General features: G+C 37.5%; 2 protein-coding genes across 5 annotated transcripts in view; one reads left to right on the top strand and one right to left on the bottom strand.

Moving 5' to 3' along the window:
* Nucleotides 1-5727, top strand: part of slc1a7b (solute carrier family 1 member 7b) — a gene marked incomplete at its 5' end in the record, with an annotated part of 64526 nt that extends 58799 nt beyond the window's left edge. Inside the window, 3 exons of the mRNA XM_016574848.1 lie at nt 967-1101; nt 1680-1779; nt 5054-5727. Of these exons, the coding sequence (XP_016430334.1) occupies nt 967-1101; nt 1680-1779; nt 5054-5317 (499 nt within the window). The remainder of the gene's footprint in view (nt 1-966; nt 1102-1679; nt 1780-5053) is intronic.
* Nucleotides 5728-11825: 6098 nt separating this feature from the next.
* Nucleotides 11826-24805, bottom strand: part of LOC107757391 (podocan-like) — an 18621-nt gene continuing 5641 nt past the window's right edge. For all 4 annotated transcript variants that reach the window (XM_016574851.1, XM_016574854.1, XM_016574853.1 and 1 more), the window contains 8 exons: nt 24271-24364; nt 23314-23378; nt 18926-19035; nt 18689-18845; nt 17447-17562; nt 16231-16888; nt 14649-14797; nt 11826-12474 (listed from right to left, as the gene is read on the bottom strand). In XM_016574851.1, coding sequence (XP_016430337.1) covers nt 12297-12474; nt 14649-14797; nt 16231-16888; nt 17447-17562; nt 18689-18845; nt 18926-19035; nt 23314-23378; nt 24271-24364 — 1527 coding nt within the window. In that variant the 3' untranslated portion in view covers nt 11826-12296. The remainder of the gene's footprint in view (nt 12475-14648; nt 14798-16230; nt 16889-17446; nt 17563-18688; nt 18846-18925; nt 19036-23313; nt 23379-24270; nt 24365-24805) is intronic.

Here is a 24805-nt window from a genome sequence, read left to right as displayed (position 1 = left end):
ACATCCGCCACTGCACAGATGTGTGCCTGACAGAAGCATCATTCATGAGATTATATGGCATGCAGCGTTATCTCAGAGCTTTCATGTCCTCAGGTCTGGAATGCCGCAGAGTCATAAATGTTCTCTCTCTCATCTCTAGCTTTCATATGCTCTGTTGCCAGTGTTGGGGTTGTACGAGTGTGTTTCAAACCACATGTGTAATCAGGGCAATAGCAGCATGCATTTATTACAACACCTATATTTACCAGTTACAGAATTCACTCAGCACACATAAGCAGTGCAATGGCAGCATGCATTTATTGCAGCGCCTTTATTAACAGGCTACAGAATTCACTCAGCAAATGTAAACAGTTCAATAGCAGCATGCATCTATAGAGAAGCTTAAATTAACAGGTTACAAAATTCACTCAGCACACATAAGCAGGGCAGTAGCAGCATGCATTTATTGCAGTAATTATATTAACAGGATATAGAATTTACTGTACATTTATGCAGTGCAATAGCAGCATGCATTTATTGTGACACCTATATTAACAGGTTACAGAATTGACTTTGCGCACTTATGCAGTGTAATAGCAGCATGCATTTATTGCAGTGCTTCTTTTAACAGGTCACAGAATTTACTCCGCATACATAAGCATTGCAATAGCAGCATGCATTTCTAACAACAACTATTGACAGGATAAAGAATTTACTGCACGTTTATGCAGTGCAATAACAGCATGCATTTATTGCGACACATATTAACAGGTTACAGAATTGACTCATCACATGTAAGCAGTGCATTTGCTGCATGCATTTATTGCGACACTTATGTTAACAGGTTACAGAACTGACTCTGCACACCTGTGCAGTGCAACAGCAGGATGCATTTATTGCAGTGCTTATATTAGCAGGTTACAGAATTCACTTGTCCTTCATAATGTTTTGCTTGCTGTGTAATGATTCGTTTACCATGTTTTCCAGTATTACAGCGACAGCAGCGAGCATCGGTGCAGCTGGGATCCCCCAGGCCGGCCTGGTCACCATGGTAATAGTGTTGACATCCATCGGACTGCCCACTGATGACATCACTCTCATTATCGCTGTTGATTGGGCCCTGTAAGTATCAAAATATTTTTGGACATTTAGGTAGAAACCACTTTTTGTCAGTGCACCGTTGGAGGCTGTTCACACACAATGTGTTTTTGCATTCTACTGTGCTGCTTTTCCATTGTTTTTTTCTCTCTATTTAAATATGCACTAGGTGAATGTATTTGAGCATTGCACTCTTTAGCTGCAAGAATGCTTCATATTTAAAATGCTGTGTTGAGTTACAAGAAGTTCAATTTTTCGCAAGACCTTGCATTTTTTCATTATGCTGCCCTGTATGCTGTGCTTGTACTGTAAATGCAAAAAACATGCTCTGTGTGAATGGCCTCTTAGACAGGGAATTAACTCACAAAAATGCATTTCACTCTTTAATGGTCACTATTATCATAAAAATGAGTTTGCTGGTGTCACACAAATCAGTTTTCAAAACAATCAGAGTTTGACACAGAGACAAATAATCAGTCACTCTTGGACTTGGTTTGTACATTTTCCATCACCTGTATTTATCCTGACTATGTTTTATCCACCAGTGTTTTTAAAATGCATTAAGTTAATTCTGTTCATCATGTCTGTCCTCACCTCTTCAGAGACCGATTCCGCACCATGGTCAATGTGATGGGAGATGCTCTGGCCACAGGAATCATGGCCCATATCTGCAGAAAAGACTTCATTAAAGAGGGAGATGGGGTGAGTTACCTGAGAGAGAAAAAAATCGACAAGTTGACAAAATTTTTTTTTTTTTTTTTTTGTGAAGTTAAATTGCATATCTATAGTAGTGACCAAAATATCTTTTTTCATTACTATTGTTTCAAATATTAAATACATTTATTTTAAAAAATCATTTTAAAATATTTGTACTATTTCTAAGTCACTACTTAAATGCACTACACCTGCAATATATTTACACAAACACACTTACACACAGAAAAACAAAGACTGAATTTGGTCCTCCCAAGGTTATTTCTTAATCATTTTAAGGAGTTTTTCCCTCCCATCGTGTCTTCTCTGTGGGGTTTGTGAAGTGCTATTCTTTATAAAGCTGCTTTGGAAATATTATGAATAGTGCAAAGCCCTACACACAGAAATTTCACTGAACTTATTCGAACCAAATATTACAAGTTGCATGGACACAAACCACAATGAATGACATTTCCTGTCTTTGTCAGTGTCTCATGAAGACATATATAAGTGTAAACTTAATTTCCACCAGTCTTTACACAGATGAATAAAGGCAGATGCACATTTGAATGGAAAACAAACATGTTAAATAACCGATGAACACGATTGTCTGAAACACAGAAAACTAAAGTGGGTTTCAGTGTCTTTTCCTTGACAAACAGGACAGGTCATTTAATTTGTACCTTTAAGACTGTGTGCCATAATCACAAAGACATCTCAAGGATACTGAGGTTTTGTAAATCAGGACAAACTTCATGACGAGAGGAGAGATCGTGACTATTGCACGCAGATATCGACAAACAGAGAGACAGGACAGTCACGACAAGGTGGAAAAACATAGTTTCGTAAGAAAAAAAAAGAATGTACATATGTTACAAACGGATCCAATATAGACACATAGGCGTCCAATTTATGGAAAACATATTTGTCTTGAAGGCATATGTACACCATATGCTGATGCCCGTTTCTAATTATTCTTCAGGACATGCGAGTGCTTCTGTGACAATCTTATTTTTCCACTCTTAGTAATTAAGTGGTCATTAAGCAGACAAATTTAACCAAGAGCCACTTGTAGTACACACTGTAAAAAATAAGTGTAATTTTAACTGTAAAATTTTGTAAAAACGCTACGGAAAAAAACTGTTAATAGGTTAACAGTAAGTTCCCGTACTATATACAGGGAAAAACTGTAAAATATCTAACCAGACATTTAATGTAATTTTACAGTAAAATGCTGTTAATTTTACAGTTTTTAGAAGTAAAAATAACAAATCAATGTATAATTTACAGTCAAAAACTGTAAACTGATATTCCCAGAATTCCCTGCATGACACCCCACATTTGAAAGTATTTTGTTTAAATAACCATGTTTTCTTAAATAGTTTGTGTTATTAGTTATGTATATTTGGGCTTTATGTTACATCTTCTGTTGTTTAATGAAAGTTTAATGCATTATTTAAGTATCATGTGTGTTACCATGATGGTGTTTTGTGTTTGCATGAATGACTCTGTGCACCTTCTATATATTAGTATATACTTCTGCTTGTGGCGAAGCTACTTGTGATGAGCTTTGATTCTTCATGTGGCTTTCTCTTTTACCACCTGCATTATTATGGTGGTTGTCAGTATGTTAAAGGTACAAAACAGATTTTAATAGCAGTGTGCATTGTTGAATTTACTGGTTTACATTCAAATTTTCTTGTTTGTAAATTACAGTTTTATACTGTAAAATGTACAGTTTTTGGCCGTAAATGTGTTTACAGTTTTTCTGTATTTTTTACAAAATTATTCTGGCAACCACAGCTGCCAAAATTATTTTGTAAAAACTACAGATTTTTTTTTTACAGTGCACTTACTAATTACACTTAATTAGCTCAAGAGTAAAATAATGATAGCTTATGGCTTTCTCATTACATAGCTTGAATCTTTATTATGTGATCTGAGATTTAGCCCCTGCACCACACCACCAAAAGATGTGAAGCATGTTTGTTTATTGTGTATTGAAAAACTGTAATATGAGCAGTACAGCAATTCTGTGTTGTTTTAGTATTATTTATCTACTTCTGTATGTATATTTTTCATTCGGTTTTTTTTATTTTAGCTTAATTTTTGATCATTTTGTTATGTGATTTGTATTTGTTTTACAAAAAAAAGAAATAGTTTAAACTTGTTTTATTTCATTTGTTTCCCACTTTTATTTCCGTTAGTAATTTTAGCACTTTGATTATCTAATATTTATATTTTATTTCAAATAACAATAATGCTCTTAGATATTTTTTTGTTAATGATAACAACACTAGTCTGACAGTCCTGCAGAGAGAACTTGGTTCCTTCATCAAATAGATATAAAATATAATATCTGCGCTCTTTCTACATCACTCCTTAAAAGGGTCATATGATGCGATTTCAAGTTTTCCTTTCTCTTTGGAGTGTTACAAGCTGTTCGTGAATAGATAAGATCCCTAAAGTTGCAAAGACTAAAGTCTCAAACCCAAAGAGATATTCTTTATAAAAGTTAAGAGTCGACCACGCCTACCTAAAGCGACTCGTTTAGACACGCCCCCACATGTCTATGTCACTGTGTAATTATGTCCCCACTGGATGCAACAAATGCCTCCTTTGTAATGGGTTTTAATGTTTTTGTCTCGTCGCTCTGGGACACGTCATCACAGTATGATAGGGACGTAACATTTCAGTCACACGCTTGAGGTATTCGGCCAATCACAACACACTGAATAGCTGGCCAATCAGAGCACACCTCACTTTTCAGACTGATGAGCTTTGTAAAAATCGACGTGTTTCAGAAAGGCGGGGCATAGAGGAGAAACAATAATGTACAGTATGTGGAAAATAGTGTTTTTTGAACCTTAAACTGCATAAACACATCTCATTACACCAAATACACAAAATAATGTTTTTTTAGCAACATCATATGACCCCTTTAAATGTATATTTTATGTATTGCTGATGTCATTAATCTGAGGAATGTTTAATTTTTCAATTTGAAATTGTTGCACAAGATCTTATGCTCATAATACATGCCAAATAGGAGCATTTTCACTTAAACTTATTTCAGTTACTTGCCAAGGTATCTTTTCCAATTTTCGTTTAGTTTTTCAACTACTATTTATATTTTATATTAGCTTTATGTCAATGAACAAATAATTTTAAGATTTAGTTAATGATTACAACACCGCTCTGGTAGGCTGAATTGAGCCTGAGATTTGAGTTAAACAGTGCATAAAAATAAATACTGAATCAGCATTTCCCTGTTTCTCCATAGGTCCCTCTTATCTGCGAAACAAAGCCCATGACTAACCAGGGTTTGCCGAACTGTCAGCAGAACAATGGTAGTTTCCAGTCCCCGCCACCAGGGGGCAAACCTGAGCACATCCCTCCAGATGTGGCCAGTCTCATGCAGCTGGAGGAAGGGGTCCGTCCGCCCCCTCCTGATCGGAAAAAGCCGCCCGTACCACCGCGACACCTGAAACACAGAGACAAGGACCATTGTGCCATTGACATGAACGGTCTGGAGACTAACGTATAGCGACCATTGATATCGCTGACTGAAATCGATCAAACAAAACAAATCCACTTGCATGGGAACGGACGACAGGACATGTATTATTTCCTTTCTGTTTTGCTCTAACAGGCAACACATGGTCTGACCCTGCACATATGGGCCACTGCCCCAGTAATGCCATTCTTGGCAGCACATCCCGGTTGACCCATTCAGTTTGTTAGATAATGCCGGGATGGGATGAGAAACAAGGTCAAGGTCCACAACACCAAGCCAGCCTGTTTCTTTGGGTCGTAGCGCGATGCATTCAAGGCCTTGAGAGCGAAACATATCCTGCAGCGTAATGCAAGACTGTCAAAAAGCATGAATGAACTGTAAATACAACATAGCTATGTACCCTAATGTGTTTTTTTATTTCTCAAGTTAATATATAATTTTATATCTTATGTCTTGTCTTTTTAAGCAGGCCGTGTAAAAAATATTTTAAAGCTCTCAGGCGTGCGTGAAGATCAATGTTGACTGTGATTCTGAATGTTTTATCTTATCGGATATTCTCCTCTCCCTGTTCTGCTAAACCCGTTCTCAGAAAAACCCTCAAGGTAAGAGGTGCTTGCCTGGAAAACTAAATAAAAGGTGATCCCAGTCATATACTGTATGGACTGTGAAACTAGATTATTCAGAACTAAATATGGGTCTGTAATGAATCATGCTAAATTAGGGCAGAAACATACTTTGCCCAAGTACGAAAACAAAGCGAATTATATACTGTACTGACTCATCAAAAGCATATCCTGTTGAACTTACATCAATCTTTGTGCACATTAAAGAATAGTTCACCCAAAAATGTGCTAAAAATGAACACCCTCAGACAGTCCATCCAAGATGTAGAAGTTTCTTCATCAGATTTGGAGAAATGTAGCATTACATCACTTGCTCACCAATGGATCCTCTGCAGTGAATGGGTGCCGTCAGAATGAGAGTCCAAACAGCTGATAAAAACATCACAATAATCCACACTACCCCAGTCCATCAATTAACATCTTGTGAAGCCAAAAGCTGTGTGATTGTAAAAAAAAAAACAAATCCATCCTTAAGACATTTTTTTTACGTTCAAACCATTGCTTCTGGACAAAATACGAGTCCATAATTCATAATAATATTTTTTTCTAGTGAAAAAGTCCATCCCCTGTTGTCCTCCTCTCACATCAAAATCCACCCACATATTCGTTTAGAACTGTTTTGCTTGTAAACACTGCTTGATATGTGCATATTTCTCTGCTGATTCAGTTGAGACAACTTTTTCACTAAAGAAAACAATATTATGAATTCGTAGAGGATTTGTATTTCAGCCGGGAGCAGCATTTTAAAGTTACAAATGTCTTGTCTTACAAACACGCAACTTTTCGCTTCATAAGATGTTAACTTGTGGACTGGAGTGGATTATTGTGATGTTTTTATCAGCTGTTTGGACTCTCATTCTGACGGCACCCATTCACTGCAGAGGACCCATTGGAGAGTGAGTGATGTTGAGTGCTTCAAAAACTTTGTGACTATTTTTTTCAGATATGAAAACTTTACAAATAAGAATAAACTGGACTCTTTTTTCACCAGATGATGGCAATCTGGCCAAAATACATAGGGGCTCTGGAACTGCATGGTTCTAGGAACTTAACCAGCATGGCCGTTCCTAGAAAACCAATTTCTCCTTCGGCCGTTTTCCTGGTTGCATTCACACCGGCAGCAGGAACTCTGAAGAGGCTAACAGCGACGTCTTTATGCGTGGCATTTACAAACGTCAACAACCAGTGAATGGAAGATGCCGTGATCTGAGCTGTTTTTGTTGTGTCGTGGGTTTCTTAATAACGGAGATGGAAAGTAAACACAATTTACGTGATTGAAATCTGACTAAATCTCCTAAGACAACTTTCAGCGTTATCATCGAGGCTGAGAAAAGAACACAACTCTGCAGACAACAGGTAAATGCCATTATCGCTGTTTTCCATGTTCGTGGAAAAATATTATTACATGGCATTTTAAAGGCAGGTAGCCGGTGTTTCGTATGCGTTTGGCCAATCGGCGTACACTGATAGTTCCTAAAGAACTGTTTTAGACCCTACTCTGAAGTAGGAGCTAATTTACTTCCCCAAAACTGAGTTCCTAGAACTAAAACTGTTCCTAGTTCCTGCGGTGCAAACATGCCAAAAAGCGGGTATTTCCGCCAATAGTTCTAGGAACTATGAAAGGTTCCTCCGGTGCGAAAGCCCCTATAAATTCTATAAACTTATAGAAGTGTACATTTTTACTGTGGTTAAGTTTGTATATTCACAAGCAGAGGAATTTATACATAATATCTAAATGACGAAAAAGAAATGCAAAATTGTATTGTTACTACTTCAGAGAAAATGATAAAGTAGATGGAAAACAACTGTACCATAAGCTAATACCAACTATTGCATACTGAATATGGAACCTATACATTTCATAGCAGAGAATGAAAAAACAATTTGCGCTCACATATGTGTTTAAGTATATTTCAGGCTTCTCTCTGCGGTCAAACGCGTGTGTCGTGTGTAGTCCGTCATGGTCTCTAATCTCTGCTGAAGCGTGGCTCACTCTCATTTGTGCTGATTATGAAGGCCCATCTCAGTAAAGCCGAGGCACGCAGGGCGGTTCATGGCCGGCTGCTGTCTTCTCTCAGAGCTGATTAAAGCGTTCAGCTGTACTCACAGCTTTTCTCATTGACATATATAGAGTGCTCCATGTGCTCTTTGTGATTAACTGAATTAGGCTGAAATCCCTCTCTCAGCATTTGACATTGATGCACAGGTACAGAATCTGTTCTCCATGGATAAACGCGGACAGGATTTCCATGCATGGAGAAAAATGCTTCAGTTCTGCTCCACCTATGTAGAGAAAAGACATATGGGTATTTATATGACAGCAGCTTTATTGGAAATGTGTAAATGGCGTAATTAAAAAAGCTATGGAATTTTTTTCTGTCTTGTTTTGTGAAATCAACTTTTTCATAAGGAAATAAATTAAATAGTACATCACTCACCGTTTCTGATCTGCTGCATTTAATCATCCTTGTTTGAGTTTGTGGGTGATAAAATTGACGTTTTGGACACTGATGTGGATGTGCGTCACTAAAAGACATGGTTTCTGCTTGAGTAGATACATTGAGCTTAGAAACGGCATTATTTACCTCTAGACCAGGGGTAGGCAAGTTCGGTCCTAGAGAGCCGCAGTCCTGCAGAGTTCAGCTCCAACCCTGAAAACAAAACTCACCTGCCTATAGCCTTAGTAATCCTGAAGACATTGATTAGCTTGTTCAGGTGTGTTTGATTAGGGTTGGAGCTGAACTCTGCAGGACTGTGGCTCTCTAGAACCGAACTTGCCTACCCCTGCTCTAGACCATGAAAATACTGATTACCATGCCAATCCCTCCGAGAGTTGTCATGACAGAAATATTGTTAAATAATAATAATAGTAATAAATTTACACCTTAAGAGTAAATTTAAGAGAGACTGCTTTAGGATTAACAGAGCTTTGAATAGTTTCCTTATTCTAGTCTAGATCAACTTAGAGACAGATTTTTGTTTATGTATGTGAAATTTAGCTAGCAGGAAACAAATTAAGTTATATTTTGCGATATTCTCTTTTGAGTAGATAAAGAATGCAAAGAAAACTGCTGCTGTAATATTATTGGTTTTACATAATCAAAATTGTGTAATTATTGTCTGATGAATATGCTAACATTAAAAAAAAACTCTCTTTATGAATTATGAGTATGTTGGCTACCATAGCTATAAATAAAGACTTTAGATGACATAAAACTGTGATCAGAAGTCCATCATAAATGTGAAAATGTTGTTGTAGTTGGATGGGAGGGGGGTGATGTCTGCTTTTATGTCCCCACCAATGTCAAAATCAAACCTACGTCATGTTCAAAACATGTTAAATGAAATGTATTGCGAGGATGACAGGCTTACAATCTTGAGCTTTTAGTAGAAGGAAAAAAGTAGAGCTAATTAGTATGGTGGGCGAGATTTCTGTCTTCACAAGATGTGTTTGTCCAAGTATTATATACAGTTATACAGTTACCCACCACTTTACGTTCATTAGTTCAGACAGGAAATTAACATAATTAAAATATTTCTGGGAAACGACTACCAGTTCGTACACCCCATCTGCTACAGAAGAACTTTCCATTCATTAAGCTCTGAAAACGATTTTCCGAGAAAATCACCACACACTATGATGAGTAACGCTGAAGAATAGATATGTCTGAACAAAATGAAGTGGTGCTCAAATTTTCCTGTACATGATGATGAGAAAAATTATCAATTATCAGACTCGAAAGGCTGTCAAATTAAGAGTCGGCTCACCTAAAAATGAAAATTCTGTCATTATTTTTACCCCCCTTCATATCGTTCCCATTTCTCAACGAGTCCAAAAAAGGAGAATTTTTGAAGTCTTTTCTACACAATGACCAAAAAAAGTTTTCAAACTGAATAAAATTGGTGTAACCTGACAAGAAGTTGAACTGAAATGACAGAAAGTGAAATTTCCATGTAATTAAAAGAAATAGGAATTTTGGGTGCATTCTGGGGAATTAAGTGTTCTTCAACCCTTCAACCCATAAATATGTCTTTAAAGGCCGGGACACACCAAGCCGACGGTCGGCCGTTGGCCAACGTCGGGCCGACAGCGAGCGACGGTCGGGCTAGTTTGTTTGGTGTGTTCCACTCGTCGGGCTCATGTCGGCTGCAGTTTTTAGCGAATTGGTGTCAGGGCCGTCGGCGAGAGTGAGAACATGGTAACCAGGGGGGGCCTGGTGTCATTGCAGACATCCTGGCATCCAGTTTATTGGGTGAGGGGACTGTGACGATTTGTTAATCTAATGAATAACTGATTTGTTAAATCAAATGAAAAATTGTGTGTTTGATTGGTCCAGACGCTACATTTGATTGGATGTTCAGTTTAGCTAATGAGTCAGTGCCTGAGAATTAAAGCGAAAGTGATGAAAAGAAGCACGTAAATGAAGGCGGTACAGACAGAAGGCTGTTTAAATGTTACATGATCTTTCCCAATCAATTTAATACACGAATGTTTTCATAACAACATGAGCCGCTTAAAATGATTAAAGTTATCAAGGTTACTGATATTCAAAATGGTAAGCAAGCGCTGCTTTGTTTACGTTTCGTATATCTGCGTTTATCTCGTATATCTTTGTTTCGGTTTCTCCTTTTGAATGACGAATATATACTATTGATAGCTGCTGATATAGACAGTTAATTACTCTCACGCATGCGCAGAACGCACGTGTTAGTTTGCCGATGGCTGTAGTCTGTGCGGTGTGTTCGAGCGCAGCTTTTTGGTCCGACGCTGCAGATGCGAGGCGACAACACCGTCGGCTTTCGTCGCAACTAGTTCTATGAGGTCTGCTTGGTGTGTCCCAGCCTTAAAGCCTACAAAATACTCAAACTTCAAGACTTTCTGAACTTTTTTCATTCTTTTAAATTGGATTGGTGGGGTCAAATTTAAATTCTCGTTCCTCTTTGCTACCAGTTCCGATTAGGCATTGAATACGAATTTAAAAAGCATTCAAAGGGAGTGAAAACGGGTTTCAAAGTGAAAGTTTTTGAAAATTCTACCATTTTCATCTCCATGTAAACTACAAAAACACAAAGTTGTGAAAACGGTGATGTTATGCGCATCGTATTACATGTTTGTGTAGTTTTTCTTTACAAACTGACATTGCCAGCTACTGGTCTGACATGCATTGCTAGCATTTTGTTATTTTCGCTGATTCGTGTGAACAGGGATCATTTTGCCAACATTGTCTGTATGCAGAAAACACAAAGGAAAAACTGACATTTTTAGCGCATTGTTGTGGTGTAAACACAGCTTCAGTTTGATTCTGAATGGTGCACAATCCAGCGGTCAATCTCCAATCAATCAATCAATCAATCAAAATCACAGCAGCTAATTGTAGCCCATATCACCTGAGCGCTATATTACAAATCCTTGAAAGTCATATGACTGATCTCTATAAGAAACAGACTGAAATTTAAGCTGTTATTCATCAAAAAACTGTCAACCATCAAACTATAATATCAAATGTAGTGTTGCACAATAATCCGTGTATCATTCGATCATTCTATTATTGAGGACTATTATTCTGCTGCGTGATACTGCAGAAGAACTGATGATGGCACGGTTTGATCTTCGGCTGACCAATCAGCAGAAAGGGGCGTTTAATTCCCGCCCACATGTAGAAATCGAATATTCAAGTTGTTTATTCATTTTTCCACCCATGAACGAAAAATTAAAACTTAAGCTGAATTCTCGTTTTTCGTTTTTTGGAAAAAAACGAAAAAACGAAAAAGGAGCCATTTTCTAATTTTTCTACTTTCAATATTAAATCAAAAAACGAATGATCAAATGATACACGGATTCACAATGATTTTTGAATCTGAAATGAGATGTAGGAGTGTTTCGACAAATTCACAAAACTATTATATGACTTCAGATAAAAGCATTTTTTTTTTCAGTAAAGTCTTTCTTTACAGAAAACATACCCAGAGTCTGTTCTCTGGAGAAAGAAATGATAATTTCGTAGCACAAAACAGCTTTATGCATGTAAACACAATGAGCCATGACTGAGCAAACACCCCAAAAACAAAAAATAAAAGACAACCAATACAATTTTCCAGCATCCTGCACCAGATATTAATGCATATGACTTTTACTATTGCATCTATTACAATATAAAGCCACATTTTTTAAATTAATAGACAGAAATTAGTAGTAGCACAAGTTTTCCTTTCTCATGTCTAAAAATATCTTCCAATGCACTCAGATGTAATCAAACACTGCGTTTGGAAATAATCACTTTCTGTCAGCAGCAGCCACAATGCGTTTATAATCTCAAACTGGTTGTCATTTTTATTTTATTTTTGAGTGAGGGAAAGTTCAGGGCACTGTTATTTCCATCCGTGACTCATGAATGTTTCGCCTCCTCTTCTTCATACGGTAACTCCTCCTCTTCCTCCTCCACCTGCTCTCCGGCTTGGCCTCGGTTGGGAGAGATGTTACCGTGGCCAATGTCCAACACCTGAAGCTTGGACAGGTGAGAAAAAGACTCTTCGGACACAGAATGAACTGAGAGACGATTAAATCTGAGGGAGAAAGTGAACGAGAGGCAGAGAAAGAGTTAATGCACATAAAGGCTGATTTTAAAGTCTAAATTCAAAAACATCACAAGTGAAACCTGCCAATCAAAAGCCGTTTGGAAGACATTATCAGGCTCATTCCGGTTTAAACGGCGAGTGGAGCGAATTCTCAGAAAAGATGAGTGGCTTCATCCTGAAACGTCACATGTTCTCAAATCAAACAGGAATTCAGCGAGAACGAGCCTGTACTCTTATAAACAGACTAGCTAAATTGCCCAAAAGTTGCACTGACATGGGTTGTAATGGCTCAGGGCATGTCCATTAAGAAACGTACATCGAGTCATGTCTGTCCACTTGAGACTGAGCACGGAGTGCTTTATTGACGCACATGAATCCATGTTTTTTTTTTTCATTTTCTTCCATCTTTTTGTTGATAGACTGTAGAGAGCATGGACATTATGTTCGAGAGGAATCCGCCTCTCATGAGCATTAGGTTTGGGAATCAACTCTACACATCACTATTGAACAGTTATATTCACTGTCATTAATGCTTCTTGAACATCTGTCTTCTTTTTCCAGTGTGACAGAATGGCCATTTCAATTTTTGGACAAACTGTTCCTTTTATATTGCTCCTGCAAAGCTGTATTGTTTTATTAATATTTTTTTCTTGAATTTTATAAAAGACTCCTGAAATTTTACAGATTAAAGAACAATGTACAGTAGGTCTGCACTGGTTAAAAAACGGTAATGTACTGTTAATTTTCTGCCAGGACATTATCCAGCAATTTTAAGTGCAAAATTAAAAATATAGATAAAACACCTGTAAAATAAATAAATACAGAAAAATCCTTTATATTACTACAGTACATTGTGCCTTAACATATAACATCTTAACATTTTACTGTAAATTGAAATTACCTGATATTTTTCCATCTCATTTTTTTCTATAAAGCTCTTTTCATTACGAAAAAGTGACAAAGCTGAAAGAACAGAAAAAAATCTGTCCATGTTTTTCTCAGTAAAAACGTTTACATCTTCACTGCTTGAACGGTTTATCATATTAAAAATAATAATAATAAATTGCAACATGTTTCCTCATTTTCAGCCTTTCTAAACAAATCCATCTTCAAAATGCATTAATAAAATACATAACAAATTATTCAGTATTATTCAAAATTATGAAATGCAACCATACTTATGGTGGATTTATTACAAGTATGAATTATTATTTTAATGACAACAAATATTTTCTTCATAGTAAATATTTAGAGGTAGTTTCACTGAGGTACATATGTTTTTATTATGATTTTTATTGCACTGGTGTCTGAAATATACATATTGTTTATATTATTTTATTATGAGCTATACAAAATGTATTGTTACGACATAGTGACCTATTTGCTGAAACATTGTCAAATGTTACATAAAAATTGTGTTTGTAATTTTTAAATATATATTCTATTAAAAATGTCGCATTTAACCCCCAAATAACTACCATATAGAAAGTCATTTGTTCATCTGCCGTGGCACCTGCTGGTTTTGCAAACACACAACCAGCTCCTAAACTAGTCCAAATCTCTGCCTTTCACATGTTTCTGAAACCAATAATCAGGTCAAGATGAGAAAACTATTTTGTCCATTCTTTCATTCGCTCCACATGCTCTCAGTCTCTGTTTACAGTTTGAACGCTGTTACTGTATGATTTTATGGGAAATGTTCTCGCCTCACGTTATTGTGGCAGTAAGTGCAGCTGTGAAAGCTTCAATATTGAGTTCATTACAGCAGAGCAGATCCAAGCGGTTTCAGAAAAAGAAACACACAATAAAGCCCAGCTCTGAGCACACAAATGATCTGCTTGCAGTGAGTGTGTTTATATGTACAACAAAATGCTGATAGCTATTAAACTGAGCTCATTATAAAATCCAACGTGCGAGAAAACCATGTTTACATGAGAGTTTGAACTCGTCTGGTTTTTATCCAGTTTTGACACCAAAATATAAACATTCAGTGTCTGCATGTGCTTCTGCATGCCTAAAATGTTTGCAAAATCAGGATAATAGACAAAAGTCTACATGTGCTGATCAGGTTTTGCTAAAACCGTTTATGACTTTTACTTAAAGGATGCAAAAGACACAGAAAGATGAGTGAAAAGACAGAAAGGGAAGGATCGGCGAGTCACCTGAGGAAGATGCCTTTGATGTTGGGTGTGTTGAGGAAGGCTGTGGCAGAAACGGAGCTGATTCTGTTGTTCTGCAGGTGAAGGAACTCAAGAGACTCGGGCAGGTCAGGAGGAACGTGTGACAACATGTTACCGGAGAGATCCAGTGTCTGAAACACACATAAAACATGTTCAAGCACCCTCTTTCTCCATCTATCAAAGGGAGACTCGGCTAAGCCTTTGAAAAGGGAAATTGGACATTACGGTCTAGCAGAATCTTTCCTTGGCTGGAAACAGCTCTTAGGAAATCATGCAATGAAAGAGACTGCTTCTTTTCATATCTTATCTTTTTTTCCCCATGTAAGAGCAGAGGGTCTGCTTTTCTCATCCAGCTGATAACAGAAAATAAGCTCTCTCTCTCTCTGTGATTACATACTCCACAGGCAACAAAATAAAATTAAATAAAATTACAGTTGCAATCTAGTTGATCGCCTGACAAACTTTACCCCATTTTCCTATAAATTTGCTATTTATTAAGAGCATCTGCTTTTCTTATCCAGCTGATAACAGAAAAACAAGCTTTCCCTATAGAGAAAACAAAATATCAAAAAAATAAAATAAAAAATATAGAACAAAAAATGAACTGAAAAACTATAAACGAAAATATATAACATTATATTTTTATTTATTTAGACCACAGAGTCTGTTTTTCTCTACAGTCTTACACCACAGGCAAAACGAAACAAAACAAAACAAAATAAAATGGAAAAACTATTTAAAATATCTAAAATAATACAAAATAAAATATAAACAAAATAATAAAAAAAAAATTCATGAGGTCCACTTATAATGTTAGTCAAGGTTACTTGCACAAAAATAGTTGTAATCTAGTTGATCACTTGACAAACTTTACCCAATTTTTCTATTTATCTATTATTTATTATTTATTAAGAGCATAGAGTCTGCTTTTCTTATCCAGCTGATAACAAACAACATGCTTATCCCACAGGCAAAACAAAACAAAACAAAACAAAATAAAACAAAACAAAACAAAATAAAATAAAATAAAATAAAATAAAATAAAATAAAATAAAATAAAATAAAATAAAATAAAATAAAATAAAATAAAATAAAATAAAATAAAATAAAATAAAATAAAATAAAATAAAATAAAATAAAATAAAATAAAACAAAACAAAGTAGGAAAAAACTAGGCCTATTAAAAATGATAAAATAACATGAAATAAAATCTTAAAGTAAAAAATAATTTATTTTCATGAGGTTCACTTATAATGTTAGTCAAGGTTTTAATCTAGTTGTAATCTAGTTGATCACTTAAGAAACTTCACCCCATTTTTCTATATATTTATTAATTATTATTCCTGAGCCCAGCAGTCTGTCAGAATTTATCATGTTTCATATTATTTGTCTTTTTTTTTTTTTTTTACAGAAAAACTGAATTACCAGTAATGTCTCAAGCCCAAAATTTTCCAAGCTCTGTAAAATGCATTCGCCCATTTTCATTCATACATGGTTGCCACATTTTGTTCTAATCATTAAAGTAAAAATCATAACATTTCTTGAGTGACTGATGATCTCTCACCGTGAGCGCGCTCAGCTCCTGCCAAGCTCCCTGGTAGATGGAGTTCAGCTTCAGCTGGTTGCTGGTCAGGTAGAGCTCCCTCAGCGAACCCATTCCCATCAGAGCTCCTTCCGGTATCTCGGTCATCTGATTGTCCTTCACCTTCAAAACCTGGAGGCTCTTGGGAAGACCCAACGGCAGCGTCTGCAGCTTGTTTCCCGACAGATCCAGGGTCTCCAGGATGCGGAGCTTCCTGAAGGCCTCTCTGTGGAGCTTGGCGCTGGTGAGGCGGTTGTAGCTGAGGTTGAGCTCTGTCAGAGTGTAGAGCGTGATCAGATCGTTGCGTCCGATCTCGGTGATGAGGTTGTGGAGCAGCATGAGGGTCTTGGCACGGCGAGGAAGGCCGCGGGGAACGCGCTCCAGAAGGTTGTTGTACATGTGGACGGTGTGGAGACGTTTGAGACCCTGGAAGGCGGCCGGATGGATGGAGCGGGAGCGTAGGCGGTTGTTGTGGAGGAGCAGGTACTCCAGGTTTCGGATGGACGTCAATGCGTTTACTGTGATGATTTGGATGGAATTCTTCTCCAAGTGAAGCAGGATGAGATTTCGAGGAAGCCCGAGAGGAACCGTGGTCAGGTTGTTATTGGACAAATCCAGATATTCCAGACTGTTCAAGTGACTGATGAGAGAAGGCAGGATAGTTTTCATCAGTTACAGCTCAGGTAGGGCTTGTACAAGAAGGTTAGGAAGGAGAGAGCCGTGCAGAAGAAAGAGTGCGAGGTAAAAATAACAACTGCATTTGACGTGCATTGATGCAATGATGCCATTATGTATCTTATATTTTATATTTGCTTTTTGTTTTGATGTCCTGCTGCATTTCTCTTGATGTCGGAAAGAGGTTTTAGTTGGTTTGTTCACTCAAATTAACAATTTGCATCAAAACGTATAATGCCTGGTTTGATGTCAATGAACCAATGACGGCTCAATAAATCTATCACAGATAACGACATTAGTATTACTGGTTATAAGGTTTTTAGAGTAGATAGGTTAAAAAAGGGGTGGGGGGGGTAGCAATTTATGTCAAAGAACATCTTGAGACATCATTAATATATGCAAACTCGGCTGCCTATCTTGGCCAGGACACTCCTGGAAAAGAGATTTTAATCTCAGTGAGTCTCTTCCTGGTTAAATAAATAAATGAAATTATGTTTTTGTTGGATTGTTCAGTCATGCTGACCTGAAGGTCTCGTTGTCCATGCCATCATTACTCAGCAAGTTGTTTTGCAGGTAAAGTTCTCGAAGATGGAACAAATTATCGAACGCACCTGCGGGAATCTTTTCCAGCTTGTTGTTCTGCATAGAAACAGAAAAAAAATAACAACTGCATTTGACGTGCATTGATGCAATGATGCCATTATGTATCTTATATTTTATATTTGCTTTTTGTTTTGATGTCCTGCTGCATTTCTCTTGATGTCGGAAAGAGGTTTTAGTTGGTTTGTTCACTCAAATTAACAATTTGCATCAAAACGTATAATGCCTGGTTTGATGTCAATGAACCAATGACATTTGCCATTATTGACAATCTCGTTTATGACATTTAAAAAAAGCATCAGATGAACATCCAACTAAAACATTAAACAATGTATAAATAACGTTTTTGTGCTAACATTTTGAGAACATTATTAAAGACTAGACAACTCCCAGCTAACAAAAAATAAGTTTTAAGAATGTTTTGCTAACGTTTAATTAAGTTATAAAAACGCTATTTCTGAATGTTCCCTGAACGCTCAAAATGTCCAGTTCTTTCTTTCGTTATTTATTTATATATATTTTTTTTTTATTATTATTATTGCTTATATGGACATTAAGGGCACATGCAAACACTATGGTAATATTATTTTTTATGTTTTAATTTTAATGTTCTCTGAATGTTTTGAAACATGTAGTAACATTTGAATAACGTCAGCAGAACATCTAACTAAAACGTTTCAGAAATGAAACATTCCATGTACAATGTATAAATATAATTTTTTTTGCACTAACGTTTTGAGAACAGATGAAATGCTGAACAAATGTTCATAAACAATACTGGAAGAACATTTGTTTGTAACTTTGAGTGAACCATGCCAGAACAATTAGTCGAGGATTCTGATTGGTGGAGGAGAATGAGGGGGCGGAGACACAAGAACTATTAAATGTAAGAGCACAATTAGTCTCATTCAAATAGCTGCTGCTCTTTTCAGTTCAAAACGCTCTGTTCCTCACACTAAACTATCTATAGCTTCAGAAGATTTGAAATAGAGTGCCTACAAGCCACGTTTATAGTGCTTTTTGTGAAAAAAATACCACTTTAGACCTTGTACAATGCATATTTGTATTTCTTAGGAAAACAAAGTGGTTTAAAGTGACATAAGACTGAGTACATGATGACTGAACTCATTTTTTCGTCATTTAATGAGCCTCGCAGTGGTCTTACCTTCAGGTGTAGGCGGTAGAGGGCGGTGGGTAGACCCTTAGGGACATAACGGAGGAAATTACTGGACATGATGAGGATCTCGAGATTGTCTGATCCATTAAACATGTTCTCTGGCAGACCGGCATCTGTTAGCTTGTTGTTATGGAGATACACTGACCTGAAGCACAGCACACAGACCGTTAACACTGAGTCTCAAAGCAACACACAAACCCTGTCGAGAGAGCACTTCGGGCTTACTTCAGAGCAGGCTTCTGGCCAAATGTGTTGGGGTAGATTTTAGTGAGCTGGTTAGCAGCGAAATCAGCGCTGACCAAAGAGGGAGGGAGGTGTCTGGGAGCTACTGTGAGCTGCGAACAAGTTTAAAGGACAATGTCCAAACAAGTCGGTCATTATGGCAAAATGAACACAATGTAGTGGAATGGGTTATTTATATGGACTGTTACCAAATAGATAAATAAATGGACATGAAAGATTTATTTGGGTTGAAATATTTTCATTATGTGAGAAGAAAGAGAGCTAAACAAACACAGCTCCAGTTTAGAGTTGGCAAGATTTCTAAATGTTTTTAAAAGACATTACTTGGACCAAAAGACATTACATCGGACCAAACTCAGGGCAGCAGAGAGAAAATGGTGCAAATCAAAAGATCCGTCAGACCTGAGTATGTATCAGTCTTTGCTTTCATCTTTCTCTTGAAGTGAAAACAATGGATTGTTTCTTACAAACTTGCAGCTTTTGGCTTCACGAGACATTAATTGATGGACTGGAGTGGTGTGGATCACTTGTGGATTATTGTGATGTTTTTATCAGCTGTTTGGACTCTCATTCTGACGGCACCCATTCACTGCAGAGGATCCATTGATGAGCATTTCTCCAAATCTGTTCTTATGAAGAACAAACTCATCTAAATCTTGGGTGGCCTGAGGGGGAGTAAATCTTTGCCTGAACTGTTCCTTTAATAGACTGGGGTGGCAGTTTGTACAGAAAACAACAACAACAACAAACTGTAGGCTATGTAGACATTGTGGTCAGGATATGTACAAAAGTAAAAAAGTACAGATTATTTCCAATAAATATCCTTCTGCTCACGAACATGCTATTAAGTGCCTAGAACAAGTCTGAATATATTGCATGTATTTTAAGCCACGAAGCTAGCAAACTTTGCCAAATTTACTGACTCAGGACGGCAAGAATGAATGTTACACGTCCAACATAATCAACGGCAAAAATTCGCATCGGCACGCATGATTCTGACGTTTGCTTTGGCTTTCATTGGTGCGTTTTTGTCTTGCTTTTCCAGCAGGACGGTGAGATTACACTGGCCAGTGTCAGATCAAATCTCAGTAGGATTTCTTTCTCTTGCCGTTATCCTTTTTAAGTCCATCAGCTACAAATCTGTCCAGCGCACGCTCTGGAGGTCGCCGGGACCGCTTTAGCTCCCGCCGCCTGGCGCACACAGCTGGATGATTAACGGGGAAAGCTGGCATGGTACGTCCAGAGAGCATGTGTGCGCGTTAAAGCCTTGCCATCGCTGTTACCAGCTGGCATAAGAACAATCCACAGCACTGACGGAATGAGGGATTGAGAGGAGCTGCTCGCGCCAAACTGGCTGTCAATAACAGAACACGACTGACTGTCGTGTTCTTGAGTGCTGAACTGAGAGTCAGGACACTGAAAAAAAACCCTGGTTGCTCCATCAGCTACAAATCTGTCCAGCGCACGCTCTGGAGGTCGCCGGGACCGCTTTAGCTCCCGCCGCCTGGCGCACACAGCTGGATGATTAACGGGGAAAGCTGGCATGGTACGTCCAGAGAGCATGTGTGCGCGTTAAAGCCTTGCCATCGCTGTTACCAGCTGGCATAAGAACAATCCACAGCACTGACGGAATGAGGGATTGAGAGGAGCTGCTCGCGCCAAACTGGCTGTCAATAACAGAACACGACTGACTGTCTCATGACCAACATAAACATCAAACTACAGTTCCCACCAGTCAACGTTAAACAGACCTGGGAAAGGCTTCGGTCTTGGAAAGCGAATGTTAGTGAGTCCCTCTCAGGGACCGTGATCGAAACCCCTGGCATTAAATGAAACTACACTTAGAGGTTTTATTTGTAGAGACTCATCTAATTCTGTTTTTAGTTTGTTGTGAAAAGCGTGTGTAACGGAGGCCAGCGGGTAGGTGCTGTGCAGGTAAACCTCACTCCCCTGATCTCAAGAGTGCGCCCGCCTCCATTGCCGGAGAACCGGGTTCGAGTACCGCTCGGAGCAGGTGCGAGTAGGACCCGGGGGGTGACACATGCAATTTGCCAACAAAAATGTTGCAATTAAATCATACCACAGCAAGTCTGATTACATGATAAATAGAAACACAGATTTTGTTTTTTGTTCAAATGTCCAGTTTTTTAAATGTTTTGAAAACATTAAAAGAATTTTGCAAACATTATTGGAATGTTACTTTTGAATGTTCTCTGAACATTCTAAAACAAGTAGGAACATTTAAAAAGCGTTAGACAAACGTCCAACTAAAACATTTCAGGAAAAAGTTCCATGATGTAGAAATTCCATTTAAACTTTGAACAAACATTCTATTAATGTTACTGGAAAAATGTTTGTTCATAACTTTGACAGAACCTTGCCAGAACGTTATTCAAAGTACTGAGAATGTTCCCTGTTATCTGGGTAGCATTATGCTGATACATGCTGAGAACACAATAGCATCCACAAAGCAATGCCCTGCCAACTACTCTAGCCTCATGGCAATCAGAAAATTAGGAGATATAAAAGTCAAAATTTGGATGCAAAAATAGTTGTGGTTATGATTCCACAATCATTCGCTCATTAACATATGACCACCCACATTTACATGTGAACAGCTATTCAGTCTATAAAATGATGAAGGAAGGAGTGAATGCTGGAATGCGAGGTCAATCATAACAGAGCTCATTTGCATAAAGTCTTAAAGGTACAGTAGCAAAAAAACCAACTAATTCTAAGCATGGAAAAAATAGTGATGGAAAACTAAATTACAACTGATTTGGTGCTAAACCTTTTCTTAAAATTATATATGTTCAGGGAGAAAATGTAGGATATAGCCTCATTAAACTCAAGCCATGAAAGCTTCACATCTGAGCCTGTGATCTGCATTCAAGTTAGTGAAAAAAAGGAGGGAGAGAGAGAGAGAGAGAGAGAGAGAGAGAGATGAGAGTTTGAGAATAAACATCGATGACTCACCTTATTATTTGCCAAGTATAAATAACTCAGCCTTTCCAGAATATGAAACCCTTCATCGTCAAGGCCTGCACGAACATACACACACGCACGCACACACACACACACACACACACACACATCATTGCTTGCACGTTATTGACCTTTATTTCATGTTTCATTTCAAGAATTATTCATGTTTATCTAAGCTATATATACATAACACACTCTACCATTCAAAAGTCTGGAAATTTTTTAAAAGTCTCTTATGTTCACCAAGGCTGCATTTATTTAATCAAAGATACAGTAAAAACGGTAATATTAACCCGGGAGAGAGGGGTTACATTGGTGCCGTGACCCGGATGGGAGTGAGGTTTAGGGGGTGAGTGTAACGGAGGCCAGCGGGTAGGTGCTGTGCAGGTAAACCTCACTCCCCTGATCTCAAGAGTGCGCCCGCCTCCATTGCCGGAGAACCGGGTTCGAGTACCGCTCGGAGCAGGTGCGAGTAGGACCCGGGGGGTGACACATGCAATTTGCCAACAAAAATGTTGCAATTAAATCATACCACAGCAAGTCTGATTACATGATAAATAGAAACACAGATTTTGTTTTTTGTTCAAATGTCCAGTTTTTTAAATGTTTTGAAAACATTAAAAGAATTTTGCAAACATTATTGGAATGTTACTTTTGAATGTTCTCTGAACATTCTAAAACAAGTAGGAACATTTAAAAAGCGTTAGACAAACGTCCAACTAAAACATTTCAGGAAAAAGTTCCATGATGTAGAAATTCCATTTAAACTTTGAACAAACATTCTATTAATGTTACTGGAAAAATGTTTGTTCATAACTTTGACAGAACCTTGCCAGAACGTTATTCAAAGTACTGAGAATGTTCCCTGTTATCTGGGTAGCATTATGCTGATACATGCTGAGAACACAATAGCATCCACAAATGAGGAGATATAAAAGTCAAAATTTGGATGCAAAAATAGTTGTGGTTATGATTCCACAATCATTCGCTCATTAACATATGACCACCCACATTTACATGTGAACAGCTATTCAGTCTATAAAATGATGAAGGAAGGAGTGAATGCTGGAATGCGAGGTCAATCATAACAGAGCTCATTTGCATAAAGTCTTAAAGGTACAGTAGCAAAAAAACCAACTAATTCTAAGCATGGAAAAAATAGTGATGGAAAACTAAATTACAACTGATTTGGTGCTAAACCTTTTCTTAAAATTATATATGTTCAGGGAGAAAATGTAGGATATAGCCTCATTAAACTCAAGCCATGAAAGCTTCACATCTGAGCCTGTGATCTGCATTCAAGTTAGTGAAAAAAAGGAGGGAGAGAGAGAGAGAGAGAGAGAGAGAGAGAGATGTTTGTTTGAGAATAAACATCGATGACTCACCTTATTATTTGCCAAGTATAAATAACTCAGCCTTTCCAGAATATGAAACCCTTCATCGTCAAGGCCTGCACGAACATACACACACGCACGCACGCACACACACACACACACACATCATTGCTTGCACGTTATTGACCTTTATTTCATGTTTCATTTCAAGAATTATTCATGTTTATCTAAGCTATATATACATAACACACTCTACCATTCAAAAGTCTGGAAATTTTTTAAAAGTCTCTTATGTTCACCAAGGCTGCATTTATTTAATCAAAGATACAGTAAAAACGGTAATATTATGAAATATTATTACACTTTCTAATAACTGTTTTCTTTTTGTTTACATTGTAAAATGTAATTTATTTCTCTGATCAAAGCTGAATTTTCAGCATCATTACTCCAGTCTTCAGTGTCACATGATCCTTCAGAAATCATTCTAATATGCTGATTTGCTGCTCAAGAAACATTTCTGATTATTATCAATGTCGAAAACAGTTGTGCCGCTTTATATTTTGTTTAGGATTCTTTGATGAATAGAACGTTTAAAAGAACTGCACATTTTTGAAACGGAAATCTTTTGTTACATTATAAATGTCTTTACTGTCACTTTTGATGAATTTAATGCATCCTTGTGTACATGTATGGAACAGCATGTGTGTTTGAACAACTTGAGAGGGGGTAAATAATATCAGGAATTTCATTTTTGGCCACACTTGTGCTTTAAATTAAAGTAATCGGATGTGTCTGCCGATTTATTGAAATAAAAACATTTCCACTTCAAACAGTCATGTTGACCACACGTGCAGGAAAGAGTGCGATCCAAAGCCAGCAGCTCTTTCAGCACTCTTCCCTTCTGCATCCCTCCATCCTGCTCGTTCTCTCTCATCCTGACCCTCTGTAACAGATTATTCTGTGCTGTTTTCAGCCGCTGTCCTGCCTTGACCCTCTCATCAGCCGTACCTTGTGTCGTGAGCCGGTTGTTCTGTAGGTTTAGGGTCTCCAGCTGCTGAAGACGTGACAGATGCTCCAGCGTGACCTCAGTGATTTGGTTATTCTGGGACAGGACAGAAAAATAAATCACATTTAACCATGTGACGCCAGTAAAATATAAAGCCACATATCAACATGATCAAACCGTTGCTGAAAAACCTGTTGCACACAATCTACTGCATGCCTTCTGACGTCTGATAGATTTTTTTTAGCAAGTAAAAGGCCTTTTAGTATAATTGTACATACACCCACATTTAGCTCGGGCTTCACATGTCTTTTTTGCTGTCAAATCTATACTGATGTTTAATGTAAATGTAAGAATAACTTTTATAGCTACTTTGGTTTACTTGATCATACATGCATCAATCATCATTGTGTTGCATAATGCATTGCATTAAAAGTAAGCATTTTTACATCTTACTACACTCTAAAAAATGCAAAAAAAAAAAGGGACAAACCCAGCTATTGGGTTGTTTTGACCCAGCGGTTGGGTTGTTTTGAACCC

Source organism: Sinocyclocheilus rhinocerous, unplaced genomic scaffold (genome assembly GCF_001515625.1).
Source record: "Sinocyclocheilus rhinocerous isolate Xijiao unplaced genomic scaffold, SAMN03320098_v1.1 scaffold3248, whole genome shotgun sequence".
Taxonomy (NCBI): domain Eukaryota; kingdom Metazoa; phylum Chordata; class Actinopteri; order Cypriniformes; family Cyprinidae; genus Sinocyclocheilus; species Sinocyclocheilus rhinocerous.
Note: the sequence above shows the minus strand (reverse complement) of the source record. Positions and strands in the feature narration are given on the sequence as shown.